This window comes from Rhyacophila brunnea, unplaced genomic scaffold, assembly GCF_057557595.1.
Source record: "Rhyacophila brunnea isolate RB1 unplaced genomic scaffold, BYU_Rbru_1.0 scaffold_11, whole genome shotgun sequence".
Taxonomy (NCBI): Eukaryota; Metazoa; Arthropoda; class Insecta; order Trichoptera; family Rhyacophilidae; genus Rhyacophila; species Rhyacophila brunnea.
This window is the reverse complement of record NW_028232763.1, coordinates 42488347-42501131: the sequence shown is the minus strand read 5'-3', so window position 1 is coordinate 42501131 and position 12785 is coordinate 42488347. Positions and strand designations below refer to the sequence as shown.

Below are 12785 nucleotides of genomic sequence, written 5' to 3'. Positions count from 1 at the left end.
ATCTGTAGATATAGCACATTCAAAATTTTCTTTTATCAACATGTGTACTATACATTGCATTGTTTTGCGTTCTGTATTTGACATGATATGTAATAATATGTATTTTATTATGGTTTAATATATTTTTATCTCAATGTTAATTCTTTCCCGTTCAATTAATTTCTAGTATGAGAAAAGATTGGGTATCATGATGACTTAATACTATACATCCTTCTTACAAAGTTTAGTTAATTTATTAAGTTTAGTTAAGTTAATTTTCGACCTTTATACAGCAAGGCATGTATTTTAACCTTTTCCATGCCTCACGATATTACTATGACAGTATCTGACAGGCCGCAGATTTTTAACGACACATTGAATGTAGAGCAAAGCTCTTACTAAAATCACTGTAATAAAGATATTTTGTGGCTTAGTATTTCATATTAGTCAAACAGATGTCACTGTGTGTTTAATTTTTTAGATTATGCAAATTAGTCGACAGTGGCTAGTAATTTGAGTTTAAAGTTGGACGAGATATCTTGCGAAATTTGTATGTGCGACCTATCGGTCATAGCCTCCATAGAGCAAGAAAACTTGCTAAAGGCATAGAGCCGGTTAATACTGTTCTTAGTTTTAAAATCAAGTGAAATCTATTTTTACTTAGTTAATGTTAGTGTACGTTGTGCATTATCGAAAACTAAAATTAAATATATCACCTTGAATGATGAACTATAACTTGTTATACCTTTACAGCTGCCTCCATTACCATTTTCTTCTCAAAGTGACAATGAGTGCGTATCGAGTGGAGATGATGATGATGATGATAGCAATAAAAATAGACCTTATATGAGCGAGGGAAGCGAACCTTACCATACGGCTGATGAAGGTTACGAGGTGAGTGCCATATCTTCTTTTCTACTTTATCGCAGTGTTAATAGTTGATAATATCAATAGATCTGCAATAATAATACAGACTGGTAATTCCAAAAGGTTCTAAGATAATAATTATCCTCAGCAATTAACCCCTGTATCAAAAATACATACTGACATTTTAAATGGGGGAGTTAATTGCTTGAGATTTTTTTATGGGGGTTATTTGTCCGGGGTATTATTGATGAGGGGTTTTTTCCTAGGGGTCATTGTCCTGTCACCGTCCAAAGACATTGAAGAAGACATTCTCTCTATAGATAAAGTCTAAATATAATATTATGAAAATTAAGCTAAAATAAATATTATTAAGACCATAGTCTATCTGCCGTAAGAAGTCAGTTAGCTTAATCGGACATGCTGCCTCTATGTGTGTTATCTTGACGTATGTAACATTCATAAGTTATTCAATCACGCATATTAACTATGAATTGATACTGTCCTTTAATAACTTGTTTTTTTTATTAATTGATGACATTATCAGAACATGGCACAAGAACACTATAAATAAAAATTGTTCAAATGAAAATACCATTGATGGTTGTAAATTTATATCGTACTTACCAATGTTGATATTAGATAGTTTCAATACAGTTTTAGATTCACTGTAACAGCCAATCCATACAATATGACGAATGTGTGATGTTGTCAAAATAAACCTTGTAAACTTGACTTGCTATGAATGGTATTGTTTTATTAAGTAATAGCTATGTACATTGAACATTTCGAATATGTAATATGTTCGACATGTACTGGAGCTAAAGAATTCACATCATTAAAAAATGTAGTTTAAATCTACCTGTGAAATGATACACTGTACGATATGAAATACATTGGACCATCTTGATTTAGAATATGTAGATAAGTATTCACAAAAATTGTGTTTATCAAATGTATATAATAGGTACTAAAACATCAAAACAACTGCCAAAGATGGTGATTACAAACAATAGTTTATAGCTGTCATGTTTAATACATGAAAGTACAAAATATAAAATATAATTTATGTACATATTTTGCAAATTTTCACTGTTTGAAGTTTGCCACTCATTATCTCTGTAGTGTCATATTGAATCAGTCAGTTAGTGATTATTGTTTTAGTTATTGCATCATTTCAACAATTGCATCATACTTATTGATTGACCTGGAAATTACATGCATCATTTATTTACTATTTAGCAGTTGACACACGGATATTATTTATAAAGAAATTATTGTGATAGGTTATTTAGATTTATATAAAACAATTTTGTTGTCAGTTATCGATGTGTATATATTATAACAGCTTTCTTATATGTACACATAATGTAACTTGAACTCTTTGATAGCATTTTCTTCTGACCACACAACTGTTATTGTGTGGATTAATTTCAGTCTTGTTGTGAATTGAGTACAAGCTGTCAGTTTTTCTGATTCAATCAATCTTTGATAAATATTTATTAACTTTCGGTATGTGACTTTTTTATTCTCATTGTTGTGGTAAAAGTAAGAGAAGCAGACCGAATTATGCATTTGTAGTTTAAATTAACGACACATACAAAAACATTAATGGCAAGTAATATTTCATTGGGTTATTTAATATACTTAATGTCTTTTTACCGATGTTGAGTTATTATACACGAAACACCAGTCTGCATCATAACTTTCTTCTTCTTAGTTAGAGCATTTGGAGACCACACTGCCTCACTTTCTAGGTTGTGCATTGCCAAACCCTATCTATCATTTAACCAGACAGCAGATTTGCGGTTTTATAGCGCCTGTACACGTGCATGGATTTACTGGCAGCAATAGTGCATATTTTTTATTTTATTTGTTTCTTTTTTAAACACCACAACAGGCCGCGAAGCCCAATTAGAGTGACAAAACTCCCAGACTTGATGAATGTAAATATATTTTGACCTCACCTGGAATCAAACCCGGAACTCCCGGATGGAAGGCCAGCACCACTATTATGAAAATAACTGTTTATACATAAAAGTGCTGACTGTCTCTCCAATCTCATTCTTCGATTGCGATTTGACAGGTTGTAAAGATCGGCCGTGGTGTAGTTTGTTTTTTTGCCGGGAGGTTCGCCACTATCGTTCTACTGCGCAGGCACTGATCAAAAAAATCCCAACTGTCGCATAAAAATTCAGAAGCTTCCGAATCTTTTTGATTCATGCATGCAATCTTGCAACTACAATATGTTTACATGTACATTTTCTTGTTATGGCCGCGATAATACTTACTGTCAGCAGTAAATCCATGCACATGTAAAGGGGGTATTATGCTTTAAAATAATTTTATGTCCAAAGAGGGATCTTCATAATATCATCATGATGCTTTCCATGTTCACAGCTTTTACCATGATTAAATGGGCGAAGCCTGATTTTGACTTACACAATATTAATATTTTCGCCTCTTCTATATTCAACTTCTCGATCCACTCAATAATTATTGTATTTGCATTGAATTCTATCATAAATATTCACAGATAATTTTTGTATAGAATGCCATTTGTAAAAGCAATTTAATTTTTTATTTATGTTTTTAGGCAGACAATGAGGTCGGAGTGGTAGACATGGTGTCAAATACAAATACTTTGGCCTCTGAACGAGTGTTTGTATCCGCAAACACGAGCCATCACTTGGAACACTCCATACAATCTTTGGAAAATGTTACCAAAACAGGTGAGGAATCTATTTGTAACATAATATATGGTTACGCTGAATATGTTTTATCTTGTCAATCGTTAATTATTAATTACAGAAATTTTTCATGTTATTGGACTGGTAATATTCTTATTTAAAAATAAGTACCTAGAAAGGTGCTTTTAAACGATCAGTTTTCCTGTCCGATCAGTCTCTGTTTTAGACGAGCTATCAGTTAAACTGACATGTAAATGCAAAACTGAAGCAGCTGACTGAAACCTAAACGGAGACAAGACAGAATGGATTTTCCATCAGTTAACGTATCTGTTTTTAGAGTTGCCAGTTAAATTGACGTGTCAATTACTATGTTACCGTATTTTTCATACTACTTTTCTAATTTCGATTAAAATATTATTATTTCTTCAAATATAGGTACTGCATTATACCAACCAATATGTTTAGAAATAAGATTAATTTTTAGTGGATAAAAATGACTTAAATATACAATGCCGTTTCCCAAATGAACTATCAACTGGGACTGAACAGACAACTAAACTGATCGTCTAAATACACCGCCGTTTCAAAACTGAACGGACCAAAACGGAAACCTCAACTGACAGACAACAAAACTGACATCTAAAAAGACCTTTATTTACAATTCATACATTTTAAAACTAGAAAATTATTATAGTAGCACTGCACTACTGAAGCTGTGTGTGCGCGTTCAAATCCCACATCTGACAAAACATCATCTGTTGTTTTTTCAACATGTGTTTAGATTCAGGGCAAATACCCTATGGGTTGGGCTGACTACAACGATTCCTCTTAAAAAAGTCTGTTGATATAATCTGAAAAAATTTAATCAAAAATAATATTGTGCTCTTAACTCATTTAGTGTTGACACTGCGACTGGCGCGTTTGGCGCGACTGGCCATTATATATAATTAACATGATATTTAAATGTGATAATTAAATATTAATTAGCAGTGATTGTATTAAGGGTCATCCATCATTATGATATCCTCAGAGAAAGAGTCTAAATGTATTTTGACAAAGGGGATGGAGGAGTGTAGAGAATGTGACATTACTGAAGTAAAAAAATATTTTTTCCTGACAATAAAATATTAAGAGAATCTGAAATCAATATTTTATTTTGAGGGGGTATAAAATATCAAAAATTTTGTGACGTAAGTAATCGCTTATCTGATTGTTTGTAAAGATTATCTTATTTATCTATTGTAGGAACCGATGATGTCCCTACGAGTGGCAATATTCTGTCGAAAGAATGTCGAGAATACAAGAAAAGTAATTTTGTTGTTCATCCAGAGCTTTGCGTAATGGTTGTGGATCTTCTTTTAGACTTAATCAACAGGTAAGACAAAATATTAACATTGTTCAATTTAGATTTGGTAGATATGCACATGATAATTAAACAGACATTTCTACATTTGAAATAATGTAGCAATCAATTCACAGAAAAATCGAGAGGTTATTTTGTGTAATTTCAAATCGAAAATCAAATGTATGATGCATGTTCCAAAATGCTAACTATATTAATATGGTAAAGCACGAATCAAATTGAGGTGCGTGTCGTCTACTGTCACGCTGTTGCGGCTACAAATTTAGTCTATGGTTTCGTCATTTTGCAGAATATTTTGAACGATCACCATATCTGTAAATTCACTGAAGAATGACACTGATGAAGAGTGACAACTATAATGTATTAGTAATTTAAATTATTATTAATTATTCATGCTAATTTCAATTAATTTTAACAGTTTCTACGTGTGCGTACATTAAAATTACTCATGACATCGTCGGTCCCTATTAAAAAAGTCGGATCTGAAATTTTGTCATTTTCGGATTATTACGTAAAAGTTATTTAAACACTTTAAACATTTATACCACAATCACAGTTTTTTTTGTTTGTTTGAAAAATTTCGAGATACTCAAGTTAAAAATGACGGATCTACCGAGAGTGTCCGAATAACAATGTCGGTTCTTACCAACCGACATTGTTGGCTGGGCGTGGGTGAGCAAGATGCGTCGGATCTGACAGTTGCTGCTATGTTCACCGGACAGACGGATGTTTTAAACGTTTAGAAAAGTTTCTATAACCCGTATTTTTATTGATTATGGCAAGCAATAGGTCACAAAAGATATTTGATGAAACATCTTTGATTGCTCGTACTAAAAAATAGCATTTCGCAGATCCGACTTTTTTAATAGGGACCGACGACATGACATCCAAAGATAATATTTTGAACAGAACCCAACCTGCAGACCATAGCTAATAGACAACATTATTATAAAAAAATACATTGTGCCAACCGCTAAAAACAAAAAAACGTGATTTTGACATGACAGTCGAAAAGTGTAGGCATGTGATGTGATGATAAAAACGTTCATTGAGTCATGCAGGTGTCGATGCAGTGTAGTTTAACGTGAGGTGACCTCATTGTTGTTTTAGTGATTTCGGCAGATTTTGCCAACTGACAATGTTCGTTTAAAGGTTCAAAATGTGCTACGGGATGGGAGCATCAGTCTGATAACATTTTAAACACCAAGAAAAACGACATTACACTCTTTTCCCGTAGTGGCAGCTTACTGTGACATACTGCTGAATCTTTTTAAAATGCTGAAGCTTTTCAGTCATACAGCATTCAGCATCAGGTTTAAATTGAATTTGAAATCTAAAAGCGTTCCTTTTCACCCCGTTTTACGGTATGGAAATTTGAAAATTATTTCCTCAAAATGTCAGAATAAATTAATATGACAAGATGAAACAAAAAACAAAAGCATGTTCCCTTTCCTGCCTATATTTTCCACTACCATAACTAACAAATAAACAATATTGGCCATAAACAACCAAATAGTATCTACTGAAACTTATTCTATCTACATAATTCTTTTAAAATTTTTGTTACCTACCCTTTTTATCTTACTGACAACGTCGTATTTTTCAGAATTCTCGATGCGGAAAACAATCCAGAAGAAAATAGGAGTAGCTGTCCTTCGGCAGCCTTGTGTAATATAATCTGCTCTTGCACAAATCGGTTGGCCACCATTTTCTTTCAGGAGAGTAATTGCTCCGCTGGTGCCGGACTCATCACCAGAATCCTTTCCAATTCTGCATCCAGATTGCTGAAGGCAGATTTCAATCAATTCAGAGGTAGGTTACTGTCGGTTTTTAGCATACCTACGTTTTCTTGTTCCAGCTGATTGCTTCTATTTTATTTTATATCGGTGAATGATCTGAGAAGAAAATTTAAATTTTCAATATTGTTTTATAAAGACAGCTTTCATACGCTTCAATATTTTCAATTATTTTACATATTACCAACATAATAATGTTTCAGTAAGGAATTATATTTTTGCAGGATAGTATTAGATACAAAGTTTCATATAATTGTCATAGATGCGCGTAGGCATGGTTTCAATATAAGATGATCTCTGGATTGAAAAAGCAAAATGACGATGGTTCATGAACATGGTTAACAAGTCCATCTCTGATCTATCCCGGAAAAAACAAGATGTTCAATCAGCTGTATTTTAAAGTGTAGGTAATTTAACATGTAGAATGTATTTAACTATTGAAATAGTAAATTCCTTACGCCCTAACCTCTTTGTCTGTGTTTTATAATAAGTTATGATATTGAAATTCAGTGTTGCGTCAAAAAAGAATACTCTTCGGGAAACCGTTGAGATCTATTCGGAATAAAAAAAAAATGCACTCAATCTCTCTCTTTGAAATCTTGTTCAGTTGCTCTTTGCCTAATGGATGATAACTGAAGGAGGAGCGGAGCTGAGAAGTTTCACCATGTATTACAGAGGGGGGCAAACTGTGGCCCGTCGGGTATTTTTTGCGGCCCGCCATCATTAATTGTACTTCTGATTACGAATAACTTTTTTATAATTTTTTAAAAAATATTGACAATAGATTAAAATTTGAAGAATTTTTTGTTTCGTAAATGTATTATCTCAGTACCTCTTCTTTGTGTCTCGTCTCACACTATGTAACCACTATTTTCTACGTTGAACATCGTGACACATTTAAATACTTTTAACTTCGCGTTACAAGGAAAAAAAATATATGCCCATGATACGAGGGTGGGTCAATAATTCCTTAGAAAAAAGCATTAAAACAGTTTTTATTTTTGTATTTTTTTTTTATTTCTCAACATAATCTCCTTGGAGCTCAATACACTTGGTTAGACGTTTCTCAATTTTTTTAAAACCGTCAGAAAAATAAGTTTTCGGAAGGTCCTCAAAATAAGCATTTGTCCGATCGATGACTTCTTCATTTGAAAAAAAACGTTGTCCACTTAGCCATTTTTTTAAGTTTGGGAAAAGGAAAAAGTCACTGGGGGCTAAATCTGGCGAATACGGTGGGTGGTCGACCAATTCGAACTTCAATTCTTCAATTTTAGCCATTGATCGTAAACATGTGTGAACACGGGCATTGTCCTGATGAAAGAGGATTTTTTTCCTGTTTAAATGAGGCCGTTTTTCTTCAATTTCGTTTTTTAGCTGGTCCAATAAAGATGCATAATAATCCCCTGTTATTGTTTTTCCTTTTTCCAAATAGTCAACGAAAATAATTTCACGTGCATCCCAAAATACAGTAGCCATAACCTTACCAGCTGATTTTACGGTTTTCGCCTTCTTTGGACATGGTTTGTCTTCGCAATCCACTGCTTTGACTGTTCTTTCGTCTCGGGAGTATAGTGGTGTATCCATGTTTCATCTACAGTCAGAAAGCGACGAAAAAATTCATCCGGATTGCGTTGCATGAGCGACAACAGGGCTTTAGAGACCACCACCCTATTGCGTTTATTGTCGACTGTGAGCAAACGCGGCACCCATCTTGCAGAAATATTTTTCATGCCCAATTTGTCATGTAAAATAGAAATGACGCTACCTTTTGAGATCCCTGTAACCTCAATTATCTCACTCAACTTTAATCTTCGGTCACTTAACACCATATCGTGGATTTTATTGATCATTTCTGGTGTAGTCACCTCTACAGGACGTCCTGAGCGTGGTTCATCCTTTGTTGATGTACGACCACGTTTAAATTCATTTAACCAGTTATAAATAGTTGCAAGTGAAGGAGCAGATATGCCGTGAACTAAATCCAACTCATTTTTTATTTCCTTTGCTGTTAACCCTTTTATATTAAAATGTTTAATAACAGCTCTAAATTCAATTTTCTCCATTTTCCATTTTTCCATTTTCCACAAGCAATTTTTTTTTTTAAATGTACGAGAAACACACAACAACCCGACCAATCTGATTGAAACTTCGCAGCATACTGAATCGGTAGTGCCGCTGCATGAAAACAAACCGCTTACAGTACTAGTCGCGCCATCTGTCGGCTTTTCTAAGGACTTATTGACCCACCCTCGTATTATGGTAAAAAGTTTGAATGGATTTCAATTAAAACTCAAGTTATTCCTTCGACAAATATCGAATAACAACATGGACCACTTTCCAACTTTGAAGTTGCTGAATATACCAGAATATAAATTTGAAGAATATGGTAAAATTATTAAAGCTCTGAATGACGATTTTTCACAAAGATTTGGTGACTTCCGAAAAATTGAGACAAGTTTAGCAATAGTACGCGATCCATTCTCAATAGATATTGATAGTGTACCGACAGAGCTACAACTTGAGATTATTGATCTGCAGTGTGACACTGATTTAAGAGAATTGCATCGTCGTAAAGAAATTTCTTAATTTTACAATGCCCTTAATTCAGATAAATTCGATCAACTTAAAGATTATGCAAGAAAAATGTTCGTTATTTTTGGATCAACCTATATATGTGAACAAACATTTTCGATCATGAATCTAAATAAAAATTCTTTACGATCAAATATCTCCGATGCCCATTTACAAGCAGTTTTGAGAATATTAACTACAAAATTAACACCTGAATTTAAAAAAAACTGTTAAAAATTGTACAACAGTTTCATTCTTCTCATTAATTTTTTGTAATGTTTATTTTTCGTGATAATAAATAGTGTATATCTAAAAATGGTATTTTACTTGCGGCCCACCGCTCATTTTGAATTCTTGAATTTGGCCCTCCATCCAAAAAGTTTGCCCCCCCTTGATGTATTACATTGTTTTTTTTATTTATCTTAGAATTGCAGCGCAGTGTGTTAAATCTCATTTATGTCCTGGCGACTCGGAGTATCGATCCGTCCGAGTTAAAGCTATACATGGAATTATTCACGTCTTCGAAACCGCCAGTGAACGCCCTCTTGGATCCACTTTGCAGACTGGTAGACAATGTGCACCCGAATGTGCCTGACTATGTTGTCTGTTTCCCTGTTGAGAAATTTCCGTTGACTGACAATGGTGAGATATAATAATGATTATATTATTTATGTGATGTATTTACAATACTTATTTCCTCACATACTTCAACATCTTTATAAAAATAATAAAAACATGGCCCTATCAAAGAAATCTTGTGTACTAGACGGAGCCTAAATAAAATGAAAGTGAAAAGTTATCACAGCCAATAGAGGGGCTGTTAAAATATAGCACTTTTTGGCTGTTTAGAAGGTTTACTTATTGTAACAATTAACTGCCTCAATACAGTAAAATGACAAACTACCATCGATAGCCGCCTTGTGCATAACTCCGCAAGTCTAGTACATAAAATCGTCTAAGCGAATATAAATTGTTCTATTACATATTGAAACATTGTTTGCAGCTGCAAGTTTAAATAAAACATCTGATGAGCTGATATGTCACATAGAACCCCTGGTGAAGTCCCTTCAATACCACCACACCAAAGCAGGTTAGTATTTGAAGAACATATTCAAAATATATTCCCGTTTACTAAATTTTGTAATTATTTACAAATTATTACAACATTATCATAGTATGTATTACAAAATGAACATCATAACTGATTTTTTAATTATCCATTTAAGAATTTATTATAAAAAATCAACACTATAATAGCAAAGATGTCTTCTAAATGAAAAGTATCGAGTTAGAGTTTCCAAACTTACAACATGTTAATACCTAGCATTTAGAAGTGTAATGACGAATTTGTTTAAAAATAAATCTTATATATTATGATCTAATGTTTTTTTACGCAGTTTTACGATTTTCAGAATATATTTTCTGGATTGTAATTATTTTTTAAAGTTGTAGTATTTCTGATAAAATTTTGATTTTTTCAGTGTACTATACATACTTACTATTGTACATAGAACACAGACCAAAATTATAATGGTATAATTGGTAATATTGCGCGAGTCACTGATAAGTCACCTGATTCTCAACTGTATGTATTTGCTATATTTTTGTCGTGTAACAAATTAAAATGATATTCTTTTGATAAAATTGTTCAACCCCTTCTCAAATCTTTTGTGTTCATTTGGCTGCGCAATACTGAATTCAATTAACAGAAGATACACATTGGTTTGATTCTACATCATACTGTCAATTATTGAAGTGTTGTTTTCTATCAATAAACAGGTATCCAATCATGCTGGTCAGACATGGGTGTCTGGTGTGGTATAGAAGGTGTCGGCTGGGGCGTCTGGCTCAACGGCTTCTCCGTTGCACTGTGGTTGAGAGTTCAAGAAGTCCAGTCGCCGGTTTGTAAGACTCTCGATATGACGCTGTTGAGCTCCAGTGAAGGATCCAGCTCTGAATGTTCTTCGGATCGAAAAGCTACTGCTAGTAAAGGTGATATATTCTGTTAAATAAAAGTCACACAAGTGCACATTTTTATTTTGTAGAAAAATTAATGTTTATAAACTTACATTAAAACTATGAATTATTCAAAAGTCTTTCTATCACTAAGGATACGTTTTGGATATGGTTGCGATATGTGAAATTTCACGATTAAGGGGGTACATATTTAAAAATAACACTATAAAGTACATATGAAAACACTTTATTAATAAACTAAATGACGAAATAAACGTCAATAATATAACTGCAATAAAACTGAAAAGTTAACATTAATTTAGTTCCGTGTTGCAAAAAAGAATCTAGTTTACTGTTCTTAGCTTACTTGTGTTTCACAAATGCTCGTAACTTTATTATGTGTGAGTGATTGTGAAAAATCAAACATGCGTGATTCCACTAATAATGATTCCTGACACGTGGGTGCGGAACAAATAAAAATATTAAAAATCAATCTCGATGTAACAAATTTGCACTCGCCGGGGTCGCGATAAATGAGGGTTACCTCTACATCGAAGTAAACTCAATAATATTTTAATGATAAAAATTACTATATTAATATTTAAATAATATCTACGCTAACTAAAGGCTCGATAACATTGAGCTACTTTACAAGCTGCTCGTTGGCGAATTTACAATCTGCTTGTAAATTCGCCCAGTCATCGAACAAGCTAACAAGCAGATTGTAAACAATCTACCGAGAAAAGTTGAAAGCCGGGCTACTTTACACGCTGGCGTGTGGGCCTATCTCCGTCTGCGCAGTATAGCGATAGTGGCGACCTCCCGGTAAAAAACCAACTACGTCCTGTCAAAATAGTCGCTAGCTTTTGTGGCTTCTGAGCGAGTGGAAAGTTTTGTGTGTCATCATCACAATCGCACTAGCTGACTCCCCCGCTTTTAAATTCGCCAACAAGCAGCTTGTAAAGTAGCTCAATGTCATCGAGCCTTAACTACTGCCCTATCAAAGAATAATTTGTAACTTTACGAAATAACTCTTGCTGACGCGATTTTGGGACAGTGAGATGACATTAAAAATATTCTAATCCCATAAATAACTCATTTTCGCAAAAATGCTTTTTAAACCCTTATTGTGTAACAATGACATGAAAGCCCATATAAACATTATTGGTGAATTGGATTGAATGACTTGCTTCGTATTCTGTCGCTAGATGTCTCTAGAAACAAAGTGCAGTAGCACTGCACTTTGTCTGCAGTGAAGTTCTTACATATTGAAACAATTAATTTGTCTCTGGAAATAGATATTTATATAAATGTTAATGGTTATTTTTCAGGTACGAAAGACAATGTCGACAAAAAACAATCAACTAGTAATGAAGCAGATACTAATTTACAAAATAATGCATCGAATTATTTGCATATGCTCTCAGTTGGACATGAATCCTTGATATTGGAATTCTGGATCAACACAAAGAATGGTAAGCAAATTTTCCGAAACATTATTTATTTTTTTATAAAATAATGTACCTAATATGGGCACCTATTGTTTTTGACATACTGTAAATTCCA

The 12785-nt window shown here is 33.4% G+C and overlaps 1 protein-coding gene across 3 annotated transcripts in view; it reads left to right on the top strand.

The window, feature by feature from the left end:
• The window catches only part of mv (lysosomal-trafficking regulator mauve), a 92759-nt gene that overhangs the window by 25494 nt on the left and 54480 nt on the right, over positions 1–12785 (top strand). For all 3 annotated transcript variants that reach the window (XM_085960418.1, XM_085960417.1, XM_085960419.1), the window contains 8 exons: positions 733–873; positions 3440–3575; positions 4779–4908; positions 6503–6708; positions 9690–9905; positions 10267–10353; positions 11043–11255; positions 12551–12694. In XM_085960418.1, coding sequence (XP_085816544.1) covers positions 733–873; positions 3440–3575; positions 4779–4908; positions 6503–6708; positions 9690–9905; positions 10267–10353; positions 11043–11255; positions 12551–12694 — 1273 coding nt within the window. The remainder of the gene's footprint in view (positions 1–732; positions 874–3439; positions 3576–4778; positions 4909–6502; positions 6709–9689; positions 9906–10266; positions 10354–11042; positions 11256–12550; positions 12695–12785) is intronic.